Consider the following 25,710-nt stretch of genomic DNA (forward strand, 5'->3'; position numbering starts at 1 on the left):
GTATTGTGCAGAAAAATTATTAATAAATGAAACAAGACAAAAAGAAAACTGACTTCAACCTCAACCCCTGTATTGGGCCCATAGAGTTAATATCTGGAAGTAGTGGAGGGATATGTGTTATACTGTACACTTATCATACACTGGCGTGCCAATATGTGTTATCACCATGACCTCTAATTGTGAGCGTGGCTCTGTCCAATTTCTGCATCCCCACATTGACCAATTTACAGTAGTTCTCTTTCCCATGGGTTAACATAGTAACATAGTAACATAGTTAGTAAGGCCGAAAAAAGACATTTGTCCATCCAGTTCAGCCTATATTCCATCATAATAAATCCCCAGATCTACGTCCTTCTACAGAACCTAATAATTGTATGATACAATATTGTTCTGCTCCAGGAAGACATCCAGGCCTCTCTTGAACCCCTCGACTGAGTTCGCCATCACCACCTCCTCAGGTTAGTTACACAACAATCTTTGAAGGGGATTTTCACCACTTTCTACAGTGGGTAAGGAAAGTATTCAGAACTCTTTAAATTTTTCACTCTTTGTTTCATTGCAACCATTTGGTAAATTCAAAAAAAGTTCATTTTTTCTCATTAATGTACACTCTGCACCCCATCTTGACTGAAAAAATCCCAGAAATGTAGTAATTTTTGCAAATTTAATAAAAAAGAAAAACTGAAATATCACATGGTCATAAGTATTCAGACCCTTTGCTCAAAAACACTCATATTTAAGTCACATGCTGTCTATTTCCTTGTGATCCTCCTTGAGATGGTTCTATTCCTTCATTGGAGTCCAGCTGTGTGTAATTAAACTGATAGGACTTGATTTGGAAAGGCGCACACCTGTCTATATGAGACCTCACAGCTCACAGTGCATGTCAGACCAAATGAGAATCATGAGGTCAAAGGAACTGGCGAAGGAGCTCAGAGACAGAATTATGGCAAGGCACAGATCTGGCCAAGGATACAAAAGGATTTCTGCAGTACTCAAGGTTGAGGAGCACAGTGGCCTCAATAATCCTTAAATGGAAGATGTTTTGGGCCACCAGAAGTCTTCCTAGTCCTGGCCGTCCAGCCAAACTGAGCAATCATGGGAGAAGAGCCTTGGTGAGAGAGGTAAAGAAGAACCCCAAGATCACTGTGGCTGAGCTCCAGAGATGCAGTATGGTGATGGGAGAAAGTTCCACAAAGTCAACTATCACTGCAGCCCTCCACTAGTCGGGCCTTTATGGCAGAGTGGCCCAATGGAAGCCTCTCCTGTTGTGAATTTGCTTTTTGGCTCCCTCTAGTGGTTACTAGTTTTTTGACTCTGGTTTTTCTGTCTTTCCTTTTATCCGCACCTGGGTCGTTAGTTAGGGGCGTTGCTTTATAAGCTCCCTGGACACTCAGTTCTATGCCTGGCAACGTAGTTATCAGAGCTAATCTGCTGTGCTCTTGTCTACTGATCCTGGTCCGGTTATTCAGCTAAGTCATTTACTTTGCTTTTTGCTATTTGTTTTTGGTTTTGTATTTTTGTCCAGCTTGTTCCTAATCTGTATCCTGACTTTTGCTGGAAGCTCTAGGGCGCTGGTGTTCTCCCCCCGGACCGTTAGACGGTTCGGGGGTTCTTGAATTTCCAGTGTGGATTTTTGATAGGGTTTTTTGTTGACCATATAAGTTACCTTTCTATATTCTGCTATTAGTTAGCGGGCCTCTCTGTGCTAAACCTGGTTCATTTCTGTGTTTGTCATTTCCTCTTACCTCACCGTTATTATTTGTGGGGGGCTTCTATCCTGCTTTGGGGTCCCTTTCTCTGGAGGCAAGAGAGGTCTTTGTTTTCCTCTACTAGGGGTATTTAGATTCTCCGGCTGGCGCGAGTCATCTAGGATCAACGTAGGTATGACCCCCGGCTACTTCTAGTGTTGGCGTTAGGAGTAGATATATGGTCAACCCAGTTACCACTGCCCTATGAGCTGGATTTTTGTATCTTGCAGACTTCCACGTTCCTCTGAGACCCTCGCCATTGGGGTCATAACAGTTTGCCAGGCCTATATTAAATGTTTAATGCATTGCAAAAGAGGGATTATAAGAAAGAAGATTCTGAGTTTTTTTTTTTTCTCCTCTCTCATTTTTTTTTTTTTTTTTTTTCTTCATCCCCTTTACCTCAGAGTGGCTTATGCTTGCTGCAGACATGAATGTCCAGACCTTGATTACAAGTGTGGACCAGCTGGCTACTCGTGTGCAGGGCATACAAGATTATGTTATCAGAAGTCCTGGGTCAGAACCTAAGATACCGATTCCTGAACTGTTTTCCGGAGACAGGTTTAAGTTTAGGAATTTCAAGAATAATTGTAAATTGTTTTTGTCCCTGAGACCCTGTTCATCTGGAGACTCCGCTCAGCAAGTAAAAATTGTTATTTCGTTCTTACGGGGTGACCCTCAAGATTGGGCTTTTTCGCTGGCGCCAGGAGATCCGGCATTGGCTGATATTGATGCGTTTTTTCTGGCGCTCGGTTTACTTTATGAGGAACCCAATCTTGAGATTCAGGCAGAAAAGGCCCTGCTGGCTATGTCTCAGGGGCAGGACGAGGCTGAAGTGTATTGCCAAAAATTTCGGAAATGGTCCGTGCTGACACATTGGAACGACTGTGCACTGGCCGCTAATTTTAGAAATGGTCTTTCTGATGCCATTAAAGATGTTATGGTGGGTTTTCCCATTCCCACAGGTCTGAATGATGCTATGGCACTGGCTATTCAAATTGACCGGCGATTGCGGGAGCGCAAGACCGCAAATTCCCTCATGGTGTTGTCTGAACAGACACCTAATTCGGTGCAATGTGATAGAAAAACCGCAAATTCCCTCATGGTGTTGTCTGAACAGACACCTGATTTAATGCAATGTGATAGAATCCTGACCAGAAATGAGCGGAAAATTCATAGACGCCGGAATGGCTTGTGCTACTACTGTGGTGATTCTACACATGTTATCTCAGCATGCTCTAAACGTATAGCTAAGGTTGTTGGTCCGGTCACCGCTGGAAATTTGCAACCTAAATTTATTCTGTCTGTAACTTTGATTTGCTCACTGTCGTCTTATCCTGTCATGGCGTTTGTAGATTCAGGTGCTGCCCTGAGTCTTATGGATCTGTCATTTGCTAAGCGCTGTGGTTTTACTCTTGAACCATTAGAAAATCCTATTCCTCTTAGGGGTATTGATGCTACGCCATTGGCAGCAAATAAACCGCAGTATTGGACACAGGTTACCATGTGCATGACTCCTGAACACCGCGAGGTGATACGTTTTCTTGTTTTACATAAAATGCATGATTTGGTTGTTTTAGGGCTGCCATGGTTACAGACCCATAATCCCGTCCTGGACTGGAAGGCTATGTCAGTTTCTAGTTGGGGCTGTCGTGGTATTCATGGGGATATCCTGCCTGTGTCTATTGCTTCTTCTACGCCTTCGGAAGTTCCGGAGTATTTGTCTGATTATCAGGATGTCTTTAGCGAGTCCAGGTCCAGTGCATTGCCTCCTCATAGGGACTGTGACTGTGCTATAGATTTGATTCCAGGCAGTAAATTTCCTAAGGGAAGACTCTTTAATCTGTCGGTACCTGAACATACCGCTATGCGTTCGTATATCAAGGAGTCTTTGGAGAAAGGACATATTCGTCCGTCTTCTTCCCCTCTTGGTGCAGGATTCTTTTTTGTGGCTAAAAAGGACGGATCTTTGAGGCCTTGTATTGATTATCGGCTTTTAAATAAGATCACTGTCAAATTTCAGTATCCTCTGCCGCTGTTGTCTGACTTGTTTGCCCGAATTAAAGGTGCCAAGTGGTTCACCAAGATAGACCTTCGTGGTGCGTACAACCTTGTGCGCATTAAGCAAGGTGATGAATGGAAAACCGCATTCAATACGCCCGAAGGTCATTTTGAGTACTTGGTGATGCCTTTTGGGCTCTCCAATGCGCCTTCAGTTTTTCAGTCCTTTATGCATGACATTTTCCGGAAGTATCTGGATAAATTTTTGATCGTTTATCTGGATGATATTTTGGTTTTTTCTGATGATTGGGACTCGCATGTGGAGCAGGTCAGGTTGGTCTTTAAAATTTTGCGTGAAAATTCTTTGTTTGTCAAAGGCTCAAAGTGTCTCTTTGGTGTACAGAAGGTTCCCTTTTTGGGGTTTATTTTTTCCCCTTCTGCTGTGGAGATGGACCCGGTCAAGGTCCGAGCTATTCTTGATTGGACTCAGCCCTCGTCAGTTAAGAGTCTTCAGAAGTTCTTGGGTTTCGCTAACTTCTACCGTCGTTTTATCGCTAATTTTTCTAGCGTTGTGAAACCTTTGACGGATATGACCAAGAAGGGCTCCGATGTAGCTAACTGGGCTCCTGCTGCCGTGGAGGCTTTCCAGGAGTTGAAACGCCGGTTTACTTCGGCGCCTGTTTTGTGCCAGCCCGATGTCTCACTTCCCTTTCAGGTTGAGGTGGATGCTTCGGAGATTGGAGCAGGGGCCGTTTTGTCGCAGAGAGGCCCTGGTTGCTCTGTTATGAAACCTTGTGCCTTTTTCTCTAGGAAGTTTTCGCCTGCCGAGCGAAATTATGATGTGGGCAATCGGGAGTTGTTGGCCATGAAGTGGGCATTTGAGGAGTGGCGTCATTGGCTCGAGGGTGCTAAGCATCGTGTGGTGGTCTTGACTGATCACAAAAATCTGATGTATCTCGAGTCTGCTAAACGCCTTAATCCGAGACAGGCCCGCTGGTCATTGTTTTTCTCCCGCTTTGATTTTGTTGTCTCGTATTTACCAGGTTCAAAGAATGTGAAGGCCGATGCTCTTTCTAGGAGCTTTGTGCCTGATGCTCCTGGAGTCGCTGATCCTGTTGGTATTCTTAAGGATGGAGTTATCTTATCAGCTATTTCTCCGGATCTGCGACGTGTGTTGCAGAGATTTCAAGCTGATAGGCCTGAGTCTTGTCCACCTGACAGACTGTTTGTTCCGGATAAGTGGACCAGCAGAGTCATTTCCGAGGTTCATTCCTCGGTGTTGGCAGGTCACCCGGGAATTTTTGGCACCAGAGATCTGGTGGCCAGGTCCTTTTGGTGGCCTTCTTTGTCAAGGGATGTGCGGTCATTTGTGCAGTCCTGTGGGACTTGTGCTAGAGCTAAGCCTTGCTGTTCTCGTGCCAGCGGGTTGCTCTTGCCCTTGCCTGTCCCGAAGAGACCTTGGACACATATCTCCATGGATTTCATTTCTGATCTTCCGCTATCTCAGGGCATGTCTGTTATCTGGGTGATATGTGATCGCTTCTCCAAGATGGTCCATTTGGTTCCTTTGCCTAAGCTGCCTTCCTCTTCCGATCTGGTTCCTGTGTTTTTCCAGAACGTGGTTCGTTTGCACGGCATCCCTGAGAATATTGTGTCAGATAGAGGATCCCAGTTCGTTTCCAGGTTCTGGCGATCCTTTTGTAGTAGGATGGGCATTGATTTGTCGTTTTCCTCTGCTTTCCATCCTCAGACTAATGGACAGACGGAGCGAACCAATCAGACTTTGGAGGCTTATTTGAGGTGTTTTGTCTCTGCTGATCAGGACGATTGGGTGACATTCTTGCCGTTGGCTGAGTTTGCCCTTAATAATCGGGCTAGTTCCGCCACCTTGGTTTCGCCTTTTTTCTGCAACACTGGTTTCCATCCTCGCTTTTCTTCAGGTCATGTGGAGTCTTCTGACTGTCCTGGGGTGGATTCTGTGGTGGATAGGTTGCAGCGGATCTGGAATCATGTGGTGGACAACTTGAAGTTGTCACAGGAGAAGGCTCAGCGCTTTGCCAACCGCCGCCGCGGTGTGGGTCCCCGACTACGCGTTGGGGATTTGGTATGGCTTTCTTCCCGCTTTGTTCCTATGAAGGTCTCCTCTCCCAAATTTAAACCTCGTTTTATTGGTCCTTACAAGATATTGGAAATCCTTAATCCTGTATCTTTTCGTCTGGATCTTCCTGTGTCGTTTGCTATTCACAATGTATTTCATAGGTCCTTGTTGCGGCGGTACGTTGTGCCTGTAGTTCCTTCTGCTGAGCCTCCTGCTCCGGTGTTGGTTGAGGGCGAGTTGGAGTACGTGGTGGAGAAGATCTTGGATTCTCGCCTCTCCAGGCGAAGACTTCAGTACCTGGTCAAGTGGAAGGGCTATGGTCAGGAGGATAATTCCTGGGTGGTCGCCTCTGATGTTCATGCGGCCGATTTAGTTCGTGCCTTTCATGCCGCTCATCCTGATCGCCCTGGTGGTCGTGGTGAGGGTTCGGTGACCCCTCACTAAGGGGGGGGTACTGTTGTGAATTTGCTTTTTGGCTCCCTCTAGTGGTTACTAGTTTTTTGACTCTGGTTTTTCTGTCTTTCCTTTTATCCGCACCTGGGTCGTTAGTTAGGGGCGTTGCTTTATAAGCTCCCTGGACACTCAGTTCTATGCCTGGCAACGTAGTTATCAGAGCTAATCTGCTGTGCTCTTGTCTACTGATCCTGGTCCGGTTATTCAGCTAAGTCATTTACTTTGCTTTTTGCTATTTGTTTTTGGTTTTGTATTTTTGTCCAGCTTGTTCCTAATCTGTATCCTGACTTTTGCTGGAAGCTCTAGGGCGCTGGTGTTCTCCCCCCGGACCGTTAGACGGTTCGGGGGTTCTTGAATTTCCAGTGTGGATTTTTGATAGGGTTTTTTGTTGACCATATAAGTTACCTTTCTATATTCTGCTATTAGTTAGCGGGCCTCTCTGTGCTAAACCTGGTTCATTTCTGTGTTTGTCATTTCCTCTTACCTCACCGTTATTATTTGTGGGGGGCTTCTATCCTGCTTTGGGGTCCCTTTCTCTGGAGGCAAGAGAGGTCTTTGTTTTCCTCTACTAGGGGTATTTAGATTCTCCGGCTGGCGCGAGTCATCTAGGATCAACGTAGGTATGACCCCCGGCTACTTCTAGTGTTGGCGTTAGGAGTAGATATATGGTCAACCCAGTTACCACTGCCCTATGAGCTGGATTTTTGTATCTTGCAGACTTCCACGTTCCTCTGAGACCCTCGCCATTGGGGTCATAACACTCTCCTCAGTGGAAGACATATGAAAGCCTGCATAGAGTTTTCTTAAAAAACACATGAAGGACTCCCAGACTATGAGGAATAAGATTCTCTAGTCGGATGAGATGAACATAGACCTTCTTGCTGATAATTCTAAGCGGTATGTCTGGAGAAAACCAGGCACTGCTCATCTCCTGCCCAATACAATACCAACAGTGAAACATGGTGGTGGCAGCATCATGCTATGGGGGTGTTTTTCAGCTGCAGATTGCCATTGAAGGAAACATGAATGCGGCCAAGTACAGAGATATCCTGGATGGAAACCTCTTCCAGAGTACTCTGGACCTCAGATTTGGCTGAAGGTTCACCTTCCAACAAGACAATGACCCTAAGCACACAGCTAAAATAACAAAGGAGTGGCTTCAGAACAACTCTGTGACCATTCTTGACTGGCCCAGCCAGAGCCCTGACCTAAACCCAATTGAGCATCTCTGGAGACCTGAAAATGGCCGTCCACCAACGTTCACCATCCAACATGACGGAACTGGAGAGGATCTGCAAGGAAGAATGGCCGAGGATTCCCAAATCCAGGGGTGAAAAACTTGTCTCATCATTCCCAAGAAGACTCATGGCTGTACTAGCTCAAAAGGTGCTTCTACTCAATACTGAGCAAAGGGGCTGAAGACTTATGACCATGTGATATTTCAGTTTTTCTTTTTTAATAAATTTGCAAAAATTACTACATTTGGGTTTTTTTTTTCAGTCAAGATGGGGTGCAGAGTGTACATTAATGAGAAAAAAATGAACTTTTTTGAATTTACCAAATGGCTGCAATGAAACAGTGAAAAATGTAAAGGGGTCTGAATACTTTCCATACCCACTGTAATTAATGACAAATCTCTTCTAATCACCGCTTCTCCACTGAATCTGGAACAGTTTTTCTTTTTTTCTGTGCTCCTCCATTCCAAAATTATGCCTCCTGGAAATAAGTTTTAATTTTCAGCCCAGCTTTCGGCATTTGCTTTTCCTCCTCTGACCCTGGCCAATCAAAACAGGGCCACACCCACAAGAGAATTCTGTGGTACACGCCCAGTAGCTTCAGGGGAAAATTTTCATCTATATTTCAGGGGGCATAACTTTGGAAAGGAGGGGCACAGAAGAAAAAGAAAAACTGTTCCAGAATTAGCAGAACAATGACAATTGGATGAGGTACTCAGTTAAAATAAAAAAATATAGTGAAATTTCCTCTTTAATTTGTCTGTCAGCAATAGGCAGAGAAACACAGAGGGTCTTACTCAATATCGCATTTGTGTCTTATTTATCTTGCTTTAATTGATTTTTGCTTATTTTGATTTGTACCAAATTTTTCTTTTAGGTTACACCCTTTTAAAGTCTATGTGTTTGTTTGTTTGTTTCTTCTTTTATGTTGGACAATGATCTCCTGGATTTTGCTTTCAACATGTTTGCAGTTGATTTATCAATTGCAACCTTTAAAAAAAAAAAAAAAAAAAACTTACAAAATGTTTGTGTCAATATATTCCAGCCCCAGAGCCCCCCTGAGTAATGTTATGTGCGTCTGAAATTATTTGTGCAAATTTTTCAACATTTTAGCGGAACAGGTAACTTTTTGCTCTAAATCAGTGCAAAAAAAAGGTAAAAGACAAAAATTAAAAGCATTTAAGCATTTTTGATTTCTGTGCCCTCTTGATGAATTTGGCACAAAAAAAGCATCAAAGAATACCATAAGACAAAACCCCACAAATAATGAATCGGGACCAGAGGCTATAGAATGGAAATGGGGCAATATTTATAATGAAACTCAATAGCGAAAGTACATGCATTCAAGTAATAAAAAAGTGTCCCTTTAATATGATGTATTTAGAAAGTTAATAAAAAATACAGAATTGTATATGAAAGATGGTGCTCGAAGGTGAATATAAACACATTACCAGGGGACGGGTCATAAATGCATCATCTAATAATAAGTTCTAGAATATTTACACTGAATTTGTTTCTTCAAGTCACAAAGTTATGATGTTTTCTCACCAGGATTTAAAAAAAAAAAAAAGTTCCATTAAAGTGACGCTAAGCAGATGTTATAGTCTGGCAGCGATGTGGAATATGCTGTTACTATAGGACAGAAGCCAATACTATCTGCCCTATCTGCGTGGCCCATAATGATGTTTCCATAAAATCTCCCAGTAACGTAATCATGAACTGGTTGGCTTCATTGTTCATTTTAATAGAATATAGTTGCCAAAAAATACATTCCCACAATTTACCCCAAATTGCAGATTTCTGGGGTGAAGCCTCCTGGTAAAGGAGCCATTCCTGAAAGTCTAAATGTTATGTATCCATGAAAAACAAACTGAAGGTCCCATTAGTGGTTGCAATAAGGTGGCCATTATGGAGGATCTAGAGGGGTTATACTATGGAGTGAGCTCCCATGAGCAATCAGTGGGATCGCCGAGACCCCAAATGATCAGAAAATCAGAGTGCTTGGCACAGAGACATTTATCCAAGTGTGGCTGTTACTGGTACTGCAGCTCCATTGATTGAGGGAGCATGAAAAATACCCCAAAGCAATGGGGGAACATGTAGGCTAATATGTCACCTCTACTTAACACTGCTTTGGAGGGGACTAAGGAGACCCTCTATACCAGTGTTCCCCAAGTCCGGTCCTCAAGAGCCACCAACAGGTCATGTTTTCAGTATTTCCTTAGTATTGCACAGGTGATAATTGCATCACCTGCACAGGCAATACTTCCATCACCTGTGCAATACTAAGGAAATCCTGAAAACATGACCTGTTGGTGGCTCTTGAAGACCGCACTTGGGGAACAATGCTCTATACAATGCATGTGCCAGCCGTATTATATAGCTGGCACCAGACAGCGACAACTCAAAATGTTAACCTTTTAAATACTGAATTTTGGCTGGACTTCATAAGAGATGGTTAATGTCACAATCCACTGCTACAGTATTACAGTGTATTGCAAAGGTGATCAAGATATTGCAGATTCAAGGGGGCTAAAGAAAAATATGAGAAAAATATTGGTGAAAAATATAAAATATACCAGCAGTATGTGTAAAAAAAAATACATATACAGTATGTATACAGATGTGGACAGAATAGTTGGTACACTTCTGTTATATTAAGAAAAACTCAAATTGGTCACTGAAATAGCTTGACACGTCCAAAGGTAATTTTCAAATGATGATACCCCTAAAAAGATTGAAAATAATTTGACCATAGAGACATGTTAAAGTAAGGTTTATCCTGTAATTAGGATCGCAGGTGTCTACAAACTTGCAATCAGTCAGTCTGCCTATTTAAATGGTGAAAAGTAGTTGCTGTGCTGTTTGATATCATGGAGGGTACCACACTGAACATGGAGCAAAGAAATTGACAAACTTATAAAATATAACAATATTGATCAACTGATCCACAGAGTAAACAAAAAATAAAATAAACTGAATTGCGCTTTTTTGGTTGCAATACTTCCTGTCATGCTTCCGCCGCTCATTGAATGATTGTTTTGCTGTTCTATGGAAACTCGGTTTTCAGTGTTTTGATTGACAGCTTGGCTGTCCAATATTGTGATAGGTGTGCTGAGCTGCTGGTGCTTTGATTAACAGCTCTGCTGTCCAAACTGAGATTGGGAGGTGCGGGACTTTCTCCAGGTGTTCTCTGTTCTGGAGATTGCCCAAGATATTTAACTGAGCTGTTTGCCTCTAATCCCTGATGCATTTTGTGCTTCCTGGTGAGTGTTTGCCTGATTCTGTTGTTTTGAGTTCTGCTCTTCCGCTGCCTGACTCTTGGACCTTGTTCTGACTATCCCTTTCTCTTGTCCTTTTGCCTTTATCTCCTATCTTCTGGTATATTGACCCCAGACCGTGACCTGACTTATGTCTTTGTCTTTTCCCTTGGTTTTCTACGTGCTCTCTTGGCACTGACCCCAGAATGTCTGACTTCTCTGCTTCACAGTCTGTTCGTGAATAATGACTAGTGTCACATCTCCCTCCAAAAATGCAATAAAAAGTCAATAGAAAATAGTGGCAGAAACCAAACTTTTTTTTTTCTTTCTACAAAGTTCGGAATTTTTTAAGCACGATAATGAAAAACCATACTAGTTGGGTATCTCCGTGATTGCACTGACATGAAAAATCACGCTACCAGGTTATGTTTATTGCATAGCTAACATGAAAATCCAAAAAAGATAGGATAAAATAAAAAAGTTATGGCTCTTGGAAAAAAGAAAGAAAAAAACAACTCCCTCACCCTCACACCGCCACCCCCTCCCACTCACACCACCTCTCCCCTCCAAAAAAAATGGAGAAGATGGAAACATTTTTCCCATCTTCTCCTTATCCAAGAAAATCAGATCTTACTCTGATCTCACTCTCATCAGAGTGTGATTTGATGAGAGAAAATACACTTGTGTGACCCTAGCCTTAGGATTGTCCAGAAACCAGGAACAGACAACTCAGCTGAGCACTACTGAGACCAAGAAGAGCATAGGGGAACAAGAAGTAGAGTTAAGGTTTTGACGGAAGAGTTTCTGTAGACATACTCAGTTCCTTGTTCAAGATTTAGCCATGTTCAGAGCAGAGAAATTACCTAAAAAAAGGATATTATTTTGTAAGAATCCAATGAAACAAATGACATGCTCCGAAGTATAAGGTCTAATTTTTCCTTTCTATTAATATATTTTAAGCTATGTTTGCGAACAAATTAGGCCACCAAGCCTCCAGAGAAAGAATTTGAGGTAATCCCACTCTCGTGCAAGATTAACACACGTCACCGGGGTTGCTGCAGAGCGTAGCAGTGGTCACTCTTTCTTTTCCGACAAAGTTTGGAAGGCAGCTGCTGGAACTCAACTCCTGGCCAATCTCCTAGAACAAATTTAGTTTGCAGATCATAGATGCAAAGTCCTCAGACAGTTCTCTTTTCCTTGTTCTCCATGCTTAATGTGGCACACAAAGATACACAATGGAAAGATTGAGTCAACTTCTCCCCTTTTTATCTGGTTTCAGGTGTGATTTTCTTATTGACCACACCTGTTACTTGCCACAGGTAAGTTTAATGAGCCTCACATTTGTGAAACAAAGTTGTTTACCCACATTTTTGGAAAGGTGCCAACTATTTTTCTCAGGACCATTTTTTTTTTTTTTTTTTTAGAAGGAAATAAACATGTGTATAACAAAATGTGTAATTGCAATAATTTTCTGGGAGAAATACTTAATTTTCAGGAACAATTTCAAGGGAGTCAACACTTTCGGTCATGACTGTATGTATATAACAATTTTTTTCATAGTGGTTTGGGAGTTTTCTTCTTATTTTGGAAAACCATCAGTTTTTGTACATTTTTTTTTGTTTTTCGTGTTTCATTATATTTTCTTTTAATAAAATATTATTATTTTTTTGCATTCTCTCCCGTTTTATGCTCACTTTTCTTTCTTTTTGTGTCTATAAAATTAATGAGGGCGGCACGGTGGCGCAGTGGTTAGAACAGCAGCCTTGCAGCGCTGTAGTCCTGGGTTCAAACCCCACCAAGGACAACATCTGCAAAGAGTTTGTATGTTCTCTCCGTGTTTGCGTGGGTTTCCTCCGGGCACTCCGGTTTCCTCCCACATTCCAAAGATATACTGACAGGGAATGTAGATTGTGAGCCCCATCGGGGACAGCAATGATAATGTGTGCAAAATGTAAAGCGCTGCGGAATATGTTAGCGCTATATGAAAAATAAAGATTATTAAAATGGCACAGAGGGCCAAGATCTAAGGGGGCCCACTACCACTTAAAAAGCCCATATACTGTTCTTACAGAGGTGCCCTCTTCCGGTGTTCACAGGAGTATTGTAATGACAGGCACGGGGGAATTCACAGGCCACCCCGGCTGTCATGACAATACATTAGCACATCGCGATCATGTCATTGGGTTTGCCGATTGGAGCATTGAATGACGCTTTGCTCCCCCCTCTGCTGTTAGGCACATGACGGCTGTTTAAGTCAGCCATCATGAGCAGAAAAAGATGCGGGCTCAGTGTAAATATACATCATCTGTCGTGAAGGAGTTAATTACTTGGCATATTTGGAATTCTGAAGTGGCTAAAAGACTCTCCAAAGCCAGAAAATATGAACAGCAAGTAATTTTTAAACAGAAATTAATATTTTAATTTTGGTAGCATTTTTTAGGTGTTTTTTTCTAGTGTTTTCTGCACTAAATAGTTTAAAAAAACTCTTTAAAAGAGTAGCTTAAAATGGAATTTTACAAAAAATGCTCCATTGGGGAAAAAGTATGCAAATGAGCATTGACAAATAGGGTAGAACTTTTCCTAGACGGTAAGTGCCTGATCATTTCACATAAACTACAGTGAAGTTTACTCATTTTTTTCAAAGTTTTTTTTGGGGTGTGGATCGTCTCCAAAATCCTTCCTAAAACATGCTTGGAAAACCTTTCTAATTAATTTCTACTGGAAAAACACTTTGTCATTCATTGTTTTCTGCTTGTTTGATTACTTTTCTGACGAGGTTTCGAAAAACGCCTGGTGGTAATTAAAGAGAGTTTATGCCACTTTTTTGAAGAAAACGCTCCAAAGTAGACACTGTGCAATCGAGTAGAAGACAGGAAGACATCCAGCATCCGCCATGGAAAGCATTATAAAAACATAAAAACATTATTTATTAGTAACTGTTAAAATATCAAAAGAAAAAAAATAAACACATTAAGTCTACGCATTTTGAACACAAAGCTATAATTAAAAGCCTTAGTGCTCGAAACGCATAGGCCTAGTGTGTTTGTGTTTAATTTTTCCCTTTTGATATTTTATTAGTTACCAATAAATAATGTTTTCATAGTACTTTCCATTACGGTTGCTGGATGTCTTATTGCCTTCTAGCCAGAAGTCGGCCCATGGTCTCACCGTTATTAGATTGAAAGATACCTGGACAGGGTGAGCTGATGAGATATTTTTTCTTTGACTGTTGTGAGACAGTGAGGGGAATCATATATGAGGGTCATTCTGTGTCCCCCAGGATGCGGATAGAAACATATTGAACCCGCTGGAGCGCATTGTGACTAAAACAACGTCTGTGATTACAAGGCAGAATAAAAGTGAGTGTGGTATTGGTCAAAGTAGTTGACCAAGTCAGATTTTAGGAAAACATGACATGGGCTTTTTTTTTTTAAATGTTTTGCAGGTTTGGCAGTGGGGCAACTCTCTTCCTCCACTCCGGGTTTTGGGCGTGGCACATGTCCATGTGTTTTGGTTTTGCAAGCTGCAGAGCAGGAGGCTCTGTTCAACCCAGGCCTGTGTGAGGTTGAACACTGAGCCAGGGACTTCAAAGCTGCTGACGCACCCAAGAAGTATACGGTGTTGCAGTTGGTTTGGACTCGGACTGTTTTGATGACTCGGATACGAACCGGAGGATATCGCTTACCTGATTTTTGTGAGTTTTTGGAATAAAAGTTGTTTTATCTTGAACTTTCTTGGGTCACTGTCTCTGTCACACTGTGCAACCACCACTGCACTACACTGTGTAATCAAGGATTGCAAAAGGCACTTGGGGAAGAAAAAAAGCATATTTGGAGACCTTTTTAAGATCACTGCCCCCCCCCCCCCAAAAAAAAAAAAAAGTTTCCTGAAACGGTTTCCGTGTGGAAAAAACTGATGTTTCTGAATGTTTTTTTGAGCACTGTATGACAATGTCATAGTACATCATCTAATGAAGCAACGCTCTCTAGACTTGGATATTGGATGTTGGATATCAGAGGGATAGTGAGGTCACTTAGATTTCTATAGGTTCAATATGAGGCAGAGATAACGGTCGTGCACACAACAAAGGCTGCTGTCACGCTATGGGAATACATTTCAGTGTCTGTATTTTGAGTGTGCAGTGCCCCAGAGTCCTGGTTGTTGCAGTAATGTTGCTCTGCCACTAAGGGGAGTGATGTTATGTCTGATTGCACTAAAGGAGTTCACCTGACCAGGTATCACAGTCACACATTACACTTTACACTCCGGCCACTAGGGGGAGCAAAAGGCACTATGTATTAGGCCACTCCCCACACTCTGGTAAAACTGGGGGTCGGATAGGAAGTTAGAGGGAGAAGCAGCCTGGGAGAGCTCCAGGGAGGACCTGTCAGAAGTGGGTTCCTGGCAGGGGCCTAGCAGAAAGGACCGATTGTTACGGAGCCGCACCTGCACTACCTTGCGGCGGCATCTTAAGAAAGGACACGAAGCGAAGTATATTGTGGAGAAGTGAGAAACGGGATCAGAGTAGGAAGGAGATAGAACCAGAAGGAGTCGTGCCCCTAAGACTGTGGCAACATCCTTCTGAGGCGCGTAGCCGGTGGCCAGAGCACCGGGGAAGTAACAGACTCTACGCATTACTTCAAACAGCGGCAGGACAGTTAATTATAGGTTGGCTGTCTGACTTAAATCAACTGAACGGACAAAGGAGGCATTCGTGGGAGAGGGGCATCTCTAGGGTCCCAGAATAACTCCAGGCCTACCTGTCATACGGGTGCGTCCTAGCCATATCATACTGGGGGACGGAGAGAAGAGAAAGGACGGATACGACAGTTGTGAGGACTATCCCGTGGTGCTCAGCAGGGAAGGACTACAACACACAGGCGCTAGAAGGTAGACACTGATTTCCACCTGCAAAGGGAACTCTGGATGTGCCTTCGGACCGGCCGGTCTCAGCCAGCCCTGTTAGCAGTGCTCTGGATTGCAGATCTCGAAGCCTTCAGTAAAAGATAAAGAGACTGCAACCCTGTGTCCTTGTTATTCCTCGCGTTCTGCACCAAGCACTATCACCTTTTATTGGACGCCCCTTAGCAGGGTCACGGACCGGGTATAGCCACCGTGACAACCCCGGACCGAGTACCCCACGGCCCTAAGTCTGGGGGCGCTTCAAGTGCATCACCCATGGCTTTGCTGATCTAACCTCAAATCACAAAGAAGTTGATGCTGTTTTACGTCCAATCTTTCAGGACACTAACAATAATTATTGGGCGTTAAGCCTATATTCTTACCGTTGGATCCAAGGGATGATATCACTTTTTTCATAGATGCAACAATGGACCCAGGGCTGTGGACGGCCGCTCTAAGTCCGGACACCTGACTTCCTCCATTTGTGCGTTCCTCTAAATATTCTTGACTCTTATCTTCTGGAGGTGATTGGTTTGCAGGTGCGACCACCGGTTCTTTGTCCTCTAACTCATCTTCTGCAATTGGGTGCAGTCTGTGAACTTTTGAATAGGTGGGGACGGTGTGTACATCATCGGGATCCATCATCTCGTCCTGCCTTATGGTATCTGCATTGTATCAATAAACTGCCCTGACCTGCAGAAATAAAAATTGTTCCATACATTAGATCAGGGATCCTGAACTATTTCTGCAAATAATGAACTAAGTAATGGATCACATAGAAATATGTGTAGATACCTGACGAGATCTTTGGATGCCAATCAATAGCATCCTCCGTACCATGTTACAGCCTACCTCCGATCTCTACTGGGAAAGCCTCATAAGGTCAATGACCATGACTGGCGTTATTAAAAAAGTTAATATTGCAGGTCCAGAAATTGCATAGATAAAAGATTTAGAAGTCTGTTCTGTATAGGAACTGTCCGAAACAGCAAGAAACGCTCTTATTAGTGCACTTTATTATTAGACCTCCGACGCTTTGTAGTCCAGCAAAAAAATGACTGTTGACAAGTAAGGAGCATATCCAATAACTTAGTCACGATTTTCTCCTTGTCTTATTAATTTTCATTGGTAGAATTATGTTGATGAGCGCTCCTTCCCTATAGGTGTGTTCTGTCTCTATAAGAAATGTTCCTATATGTTACTAGTACTGTCTCTATAGGAATGTGTATCATACTGTCTCTATGGGAGTGTTAAAAGCACGGTGTCTATAGGAATGTTACTAGCAATATCTCTATAGGAGTGTTACTAGTGTTGCATCCTATAGGAATGTTACTAGTGCTGTGTCTATAGGAATCTTACTAGTACTGTATCTATAGGAATCTTACTAGTACTGTATAGGAATGCTACTAGTACTGTATTTATAGGAATGTTACTAATGTGTTTTCATGGGAATGTTACTAGTACTGTCTCTATAAAAAAATGTTCCTATATGTTACTAGTACTGTCTATATAGGAGTATGTAGCATATTGTCTCTATAGGAGTGTTACTAGCACTGTCTCTATAAGAAATGTTCCTATATGTTACTATTACTGTATCTATAGGAATCTTAGTAGTACAGTAGCTATAGGAATGTTAGTAGTACTGTCTCTATAGGAATGTTACTAGTACTGTCTCTATAGGAATGTTACTAGTGCTGTATTTATAGGAATGTTACTAGTACTGTCTCTATAGGAATGTTACTAGTGCTGTATTTATAGGAATGTTACTAGTACTGTCTCTATAGGAATGTTACTAGTGCTGTATTTATAGGAATGTTACTAGTACTGTCTCTATAGGAATGTTACTAGTGCTGTATTTATAGGAATGTTACTAGTACTGTCTCTATAGGAATGTTACTCGTGCTGTATTTCTAGGAATGTTACTAGTACTCTCTATAGGAATGTTACTAGTGCTGTATCTATAGGAATGTTACTAGTACTGTCTCTATAGGAATGTTACTCGTTCTGTATCTATAGGAATGTTACTAGTGCTGTATTTATAGGAATGTTACTAGTACTGTCTCTATAGGAATGTTACTAGTGCTGTATCTATAGGAATGTTACTAGTACTGTCTCTATAGGAATGTTACTAGTACTGTCTCTATAGGAATGTTACTAGTGCTGTATCTATAGGAATGTTACTAGTACTGTCTCTATGGGAATGTTACTAGTGCTGTATTTATAGGAATGTTACTAGTACTGTCTCTATAGGAATGTTACTAGTGCTGTATCTATAGGAATGTTACTAGTACTGTCTCTATAGGAATGTTACTAGTGTTGTATCTATAGGAATGTTACTAGTGTTGTATCTATAGGAATGTTACTAGTGCTGTATCTATAGGAATGTTACTAGTACTGTCTCTATAGGAATGTTACTAGTGCTGTATTTATAGGAATGTTACTAGTACTGTCTCTATAAGAAAAGTTCCTATATGTTACTAATACTGTCTCTATAAGAAAAGTTCCCATATGTTACTAGTACTGTTTCTATAGGAGTATGTATCATACTGTCTCTATAGAAGTGTTACTAGTGCTGTATCTATAGGAATTATTATTTTTATTATTTATTATTATAGCGCCATTTATTCCGTAGAGCGCTACATGTGAGGAGAGTTATACATAATAAAAACAGGTACAATAATCTTAATCAATGCAAGTCATGACTAGTACAGGATGAGAGAGGACCCTGGCTGCGAGGGCTCGAGTCACAATCTACAAGGGATGGGTGAGGATACAGTAGGTGACGGTAGAGCTGGTCGTGCAGTGGTTTGGTCGATCGGTGGTTACTGCAGGTTGTAGGCTTGTCGGAAGAGGTGGGTCTTCAGGTTCTTTTTGAAGGCTTCCAAGGTAGGCGAGAGTCTGATATGATACTCAAGAATCCAGTACAAAACTACTACCCTCATCCACAAAGCACTCCTTGGCTCAGCACCACCCTACATCTCCTCCCTGGTCTCAGTCTACCACCCTACCCGTGCCCTCCGCTCCGCTAATGACCTCAGGTTAGCATCCTCAATAATCAGAACTCCCCACTCCCGTCTCCAAGACTTTACACGTGCTGCGCCGATTCTTTGGAATGCACTACCTAGGTTAATACGATTAATCCCCAATCCCCACAGTTTTAAGCGTGCCCTAAAAACTCATTTGTTCAGACTGGCCTACCGCCTCAACGCATTAACCTAACTATCCCTGTGTGGCCCATTCAAAAAAACAAACAAAATATAATTGGGTTCCTCGCATCATGATCTCATACACTTTATGCAGTTATTAGCCCTCTGTGTCTGTACTGCTACATACTTAGGCTGTTAACTGGTTCATGCAGCTTTACATGAACACCCGAGCCTTACACTATGGCCGGACCGAACAACTAAAGCAATTGTTACCATCCACCTCTCGTGTCTCCCCTTTTCCTCATAGTCTGTAAGCTTGCGGGCAGGGCCCTCACTCCTCTTGGTATCTGTTTTGAACTGTGATTTCTGTTATGCTGTAATGTCTATTGTCTGTACAAGTCCCCTCTATAATTTGTAAAGCGCTGCGGAATATGTTGGCGCTATATAAATAAAATTATTATTATTATGTTGTGGTAGAGATTTTCACAGTATGGGGGAAGCGCGGGAGAAATCTTGTATGCGATTGTGGGAAGAGGAGATAAGAGAGGAGTAGAGAAGGAGATCTTGTGAGGATCGGAGGTTGCGTGCAGGTAAGTACCGGGAGACGAGGTCACAGATGTATGGAGGAGACAGGTTGTGGATGGCTTTGTATGTCATGGTTAGGCTTTTGAACTGCAGTCGTTGGGTAATGGGGAGCCAGTGAAGGGATTGACAGAGGGGAGAGGCCGGGGAATAGCGGGGGGAATAGACGGGCAGCAGAGTTTAGGATACATTAGAGGCGTGTGAGAGTGTTAAGAATGTACGGATCTGGGAAATATTTTGGAGTTGAAGGCAGCAGGAAGTGGAAAAGGGTTTGGATATGTGGTTTGAAGGAGAGATCACTGTCAAGGATTACCCTGAGGCAGCGAGCTTGTGGGACTGGGGAGAGTGGGCAGCCGTTTACTGTAATGGATAGATTCGTTGGGGGGGTCACGTGAGATGGGAGAAAGATGATTAATTCTGTTTTGTCCATATTAAGTTTTAGAAATCTAGCGGAGAAGAAGGATGAAAAAGCAGACAGACATTGTGGGATTCTTTTTAGAAGGGTGGTGATATCTGGTCCAGAGATGTAGATCTGTGTGTCGTTGGCATAGAGATGATACTGAAAGCCGTGAGATTCTATGAGCTGTCCAAGGCCAAAGGTATAGATGGAGAAGAGCAGAGGCAATAGGACTGAAACTTTTGGGACTCTGACAGATAGGGGGCGAGGTGAGGAGGTGGTGTGCGAGTGGGAGACGCTGAATGTCCGGTCTGTTAGGTACGGCGAAATCCAAGACAGGGCCAAGTCTGTGATGCCGAGAGATGAGAGGGTCTGTAATAGTAGGGAATGGTCCACTGTGTCAAAGGCAGAGGACAGATCTAGGAGGAGGAGGACAGAAAAGTGTCGCATGGCTTTGGCAGCTAATAGGTCATTGGAGACCTTAGTTAGGGCAGTTTCAGTGGAGTGATGTGGCCGGAAGCCAGATTGAAAGCAGTCGAAGAGGGAGCAGGAAGAGAGGTGGGAGGACAATTCAAGATGGACGTGTTGTTCCAGTAGTTTTGAGGCATAAGGGAGAAGTGATATGGGGCGATAGCTAGATGCAGAGGATGGGTCAAGAGAATGTTACTAGTACTGTATTTATAGGAATGTCATTAGTACTGTCTCTATAAGAAATGTTCCTATATGTTACTAGTACTGTCTCTATAGGAATATATATCATACTGTCTCTATAGGAGTGTTACTAGTGCTGTATCTATAGGAATGTTACTAGTACTGTCTCTATAGGAATGTTACTAGTGCTGTATCTATAGGAATGTTACTAGTGCTGTATCTATAGGAATGTTACTAGTGCTGTCTCTATAGGAATGTTACTAGTGCTGTATCTATAGGAATGTTACTAGTGTTGTATCTATAGGAATGTTACTAGTACTGTCTGTGGGTGATATTGGGTGTCATGGGACTGAATTGTAGCAGAGGTGAGTGTTTCCAAAGACATACTGATAGGGAATTTAGATTGTGAGCCCCAACGGGGACAGCGATGATGATGTGTGCAAACTGTAAAGCGCTGCGGAATATGTTAGCGCTATATAAAAATAAAGATTATTAAATAAAGATTATTATTTCTGACAAGTTAGCTGCATTCACATCTCTGTGTTACATTTCTACAAAAGTGTAAAATTGACCATCTGGTTTCATCCACCTATTTCACATCCCTTTTTACTCCATGGAGCAGGTATATTTTCTGTACTTTTTTTTAATCCATTGACTCTCAACAATGGATCAGTTAAAAACAGATGAAACTAGGAATGAAAAGTGAAGTATAGAGTCTGTCTTCGGATTCTCACAGACTTTAATGGCCGAACCTGATACACAAAAGGAATGAGAGAAGACCCTGATCTGAGTCTCCGAGAGCGTAGACATGAACGCTTGTACTACTAATGTGTACATGGATTAATGACGCTTTATGAGTCCGTGTTCTGTCCGAGAAAACAATGGCAGCACGAGGTCACACGGGTATGTGAATGCCGCCTACAGCTGCAGTCTACTCACTGAAATAATGGCAGTCGCCACAATGGTGGGACAATCCTTCTCATGAAGAATATAGAAGACCATAGGGGTTATCAGACTCCTTCCCATCCCCAGCGCTCCGCTGGTCCGACGTCCCGTGCCCACAGTTTATTTTCTGAGCACATTCTGGCACTCAGTACAAAGTAAAATAAACAGGGAGTGCGGACACATTGCCACATATTAATCTCACACCGGCGGCGACTCGCTAACGTTCTCTTCCCGCAGTTACTCTTTAACTTTGGTGTTTGCTTTTTCAGTAAAGACCTGCAGAGCGACGAATCATTCAGATCCATTTATGTTTTTATGTTGTGACATCGATCGGATGATTTATTGGTGATGGGAATTTTGAAGAATTTTTTTGCAAAAAATAAAAAATCAAGAACTAAATGCATTTTCTGTAATCTCAGTGTAGTGAATGCAAATTACAGCTCTACAGTCGTATCATTAAAATCATGAGAACACCCTCGAGCTTTCACTTCTGACACAATGATACCAAACTTGGAAGGGGCTTTTGAAATTAAGTGGCAAAAATAAAAAATCACAGATTTGTAAAAAGTAAAAAAAAAATTGGTTTGTGAGCTTGTTTTTTTTTGTTTTTTTTTTCACTGCAGGCTGACTTTTTTATTATTACATTTTTAGGTTATATATGACGTTTTGAAGACTGAAAAATGGAAATTCTGGCATTTCAATTTCATTTTTTTATTTAAATGCTTTAAGGTGTTTACTGTACTGGTGAATTTTTTTATGTGATACGTTTTTAGGGATGTAGCAATACAATATATATATATTTTTAAACTGACAAAAGGGGATGATTTAATTTTTTTTTTTTTTTTTATATTTTAAACTTTTTTACTTTATTTATTAGTCTCCTTAGAGATTGACATCAACATTCATCAGTACACATAACCTTGTGGTTTATAGATAATTTTAGTGACAAAAAAAATGTATAATTGATGGAGAAAGGTTGAACTTGACGGACCTATGTAACTGTTGAGACTATGTTCACACTTTGCGTTTTGCTGCTTCTTTTTTTTTTTACAGTACTGCTTTGAGTTTTTACAGTACCAGCAAAGGTTATGAGATGTCAGAGATCTCATGCACACACGTTTTTTTTCCCCGACTGATTTGGGAAAACTGCAACATGTCACTTCTTTCAGTGTTTTTTCAGCGTTTTATTTTTTTTTTTCTCCACCCGTAGAAAGCAATGAGTAAGTGCAAAAATGTAAATATTATGTTTTGGTGCAGAAACCTTAAAGACATTGCATCATGATTTTTTGAGAGACACTAAACTTTATCAGCATGCACAAGCGACAACAAATACGCAGCAAAATCTGCTTTTTTTGTAGCAGCAGAAAAAAAAACGCAGCAAAAACGCAACATGTGAACATAACCATAAAAGCAGAAGTGATCAGCGCTAGCTCTGGTCGCTGTTCTTCGGTTACGTTCCCATGATGAGTTTTTGGTGTTGCAGATTTTCTGCACCTTTTAAGTTACCGGTAAACTGGAAACTTGCATTTTTTATCTGACAGTGCATGAATTATACCCTGGTGATGGGGGGCCTCGTCATCCCAATCATCACCGATCAAAACCTCTGATTTTTTTTTTAAAGCGACAGTTACACTTTAAAACCAAAACAGAACATAGTGCATGTCCTAACATTCAGCGTTGTGTATCCAATGAACTATTTGAGTAAAGAGAATGTGTTAAACTTACCTGCAGTCCTATGTAAAACCACAGCATATAATGTCGTAACAAACCCAAACCTGTTACATCTGACAAACTTAGCTCTGCTGCATCTGTATTTAAAGATCCGGTTCAGTCTAATATAGTGTGAATATGTCTTACCTCTGCAGTTTAGTTCTTGCTCTCCGACGGACTAGCATGGGAGCAGCTCCCCAGCACAGCGCTGTGTACAGGACTGCAGGAACTGCCTCTGATACATCCCTTCCTGTGTGACCTCTTTACCTTTCCTGTTGACTGAACTACCCGGAGCGGAGCTCGGACTCTCTGAACTAACAAAGAGTTGACCATTAACAATGTCTCCAGATGACCATGGCGTCTACACAATATTGCATTATAAACAGTGGCGTAACTACAAAGTTATGGGCCCCGATGGGAACTTTCAAATGGGACCCCCACCCATGCCAAAAATATATAGGTGAATTAGAAATGGCGACACACACGAACGAACACGATCTGCCTTAGTAATACATGCACCATTACAGAATTAGTTGTAGGCTGTGTTCACAAGAGTGAAGTTCACGGTCTGTATACAGACCACAACCTCCAGCCTCGCGAAGGGTATCCCGATCCGAACTCACACCCTCGTGTGTCTATGACAATACGCTCCTGTAAACCCAGCCTGACAGGGACGACCCCTTATAAATGGAAGGGTGCCCCTCTAAACCCTGCAATCACCTGGTGGGGAAATATGGATTTTTGTGTTACTCACCATAAAATCCTTTTCTCCGAGACGCTCACTGGGGGACACAGGACTGTGGGTGTATGCTACCGCCGCCAGGAGGCTGACACTCGGGGTATGTGCACACGTTGCGGATTCTCTGCGGATCCGCAGCGTTTTTTGAGGTGCAGAAACGCTGCAGATCGGCAATTGATTTACAGTACAATGTAAATCAATGAGAAAAAAAAAATGCTGTGCACACTTTACGGAAACTCCGCTGCGGAAACGCTGCGGTTTAAAAAAAGTAGCATGTCACTTATTTTTTTGTGAATCTGCAGCGTTTTTGTACCCATTCCATTATAGAAAACTGCAGGGGTAAAAAACGCCGCAAATCCGCAAGAAAACTGCAGCAAAAAACGCTGTGGAACCGCACAAAAAAAAAACACGACAAATCCGCGGGTGCGTTTTCTGCCAGGAGAGGCAGAATCCGCACCAGAAATTCCTAAGGCTAATCCACAACGTGTGCACCTAGCCTAAGTAAACATAAAAAAGTTTAGCTCCTCCTCTGCCGTATACGCCCTGACACCGGCCGCAGGCGAACCCAGTTTTGGTGCAAAAAGCAGTAGGAGAACAAAAAATAAATCAGGTTTAATACAGGAACAACATGTCTAAAAACAACCCCACCGACTGATAAAATCAAAAGAACAAAAATAAATCAAAAAGGAGCCATCTGGCTAACAGGGTGGGATGTTGTGAATTCTGTGGCAGAGCTCCCTCCTGTGGTCACAAGTGGTACTTCGGCTGGTTCTCTCTCTGTGAGCTTCCGTTGGTGGAGGGAAGTGGTACTGCGGCTTCTGAGTTTCCTTCCTCAGGTGATGTGGTGAAGTCGTTAGGTGCTTCTCTATTTAACTCCACCTAGTGCTTTGATCCTGGCTTCCAGTCGATGTTCTAGTATTGGACCTGTTTCCTCCTGGATCGTTCCTGTGGCCTGCTGCTCTGCATAGCTAAGTTCCTCTTTGCTATTGTTTGCTGTTTTTTTCTGTCCAGCTTGTCAATTTGTTTTTTTCTGCTTGCTGGAAGCTCTGGGACGCAGAGGGTGTACCTCCGTGCCGTTAGTTCGGTACGGAGGGTCTTTTTGCCCCCTTTGCGTGGTTTTTGTAGGGTTTTGTGTTGACCGCAAAGTTACCTTTCCTATCCTCGCTCTGTTCAGAAAGTTGGGCCTCACTTTGCTAAATCTATTTCATCTCTACGTTTGTCTTTTCATCTTAACTCACAGTCATTATATGTGGGGGCTGCCTTTTCCTTTGGGGTAGTTCTCTGAGGCAAGGTAGGCTTATTTTCTATCTTCAGGCTAGCTAGTTTCTCAGGCCGTGCCGAGTTGCATAGGCAGCGTTAGGCGCAATCCACGGCTGCCTTTAGTGTGGTTGGAGAGGATTAGGGATTGCGGTCAACAGAGTTCCCACGTCTCAGAGCTCGTTCTTGTTTTTTGGGTTATTGCCAGGTCACTGTATGTGCGCTGACCTCTATGTCCATTGTGGTACTGAATTACCTTTCATAACAGTACTGGAAGCCAAAGTACTAATGATTCTCAATAGAGGGAAAAAAGAAGTTCTGAGACCATTTTTTTTTCTTTCACTGTGTTTTGCCTTTTTTTTCCCCTAGACATTTGGGTGGTTCAGGACACAGGTGTAGTGATGGACATTAAAGGTCTGTCTTCATGTGTGGATCAGCTCACGGCAAGAGTGCAAAGTATTCAAGACTTTGTGGTTCAGAATTCTATGTTAGAACCGAGAATCCCTATTCCTGATTTGTTTTTTGGAGATAGAACTAAATTTCTGAGTTTCAAAAATAATTGTAAACTATTTCTGGCTTTGAAACC

At 42.3% G+C, this 25,710-nt stretch overlaps 1 protein-coding gene across 2 annotated transcripts in view; it reads right to left on the bottom strand.

The window, feature by feature from the left end:
* Window positions 1-23,365, bottom strand: part of SH3TC1 (SH3 domain and tetratricopeptide repeats 1) — a 78,767-nt gene extending 55,402 nt beyond the window's left edge. The window contains exons 1-2 of one of the 2 annotated variants that reach the window (XM_069744768.1): window positions 23,276-23,365; window positions 16,081-16,390 (exon numbers count right to left, since the gene is read on the bottom strand). In XM_069744768.1, the coding sequence (XP_069600869.1) occupies window positions 16,081-16,342 (262 nt within the window). In that variant the 5' untranslated portion in view covers window positions 16,343-16,390; window positions 23,276-23,365. The remainder of the gene's footprint in view (window positions 1-16,080; window positions 16,391-23,275) is intronic. The other variant, XM_069744769.1, reaches the window with a different exon arrangement.
* Window positions 23,366-25,710: the final 2,345 nt, after the last annotated feature.

This window comes from Ranitomeya imitator, chromosome 1, assembly GCF_032444005.1.
Source record: "Ranitomeya imitator isolate aRanImi1 chromosome 1, aRanImi1.pri, whole genome shotgun sequence".
NCBI classification, from domain to species: Eukaryota; Metazoa; Chordata; class Amphibia; order Anura; family Dendrobatidae; genus Ranitomeya; species Ranitomeya imitator.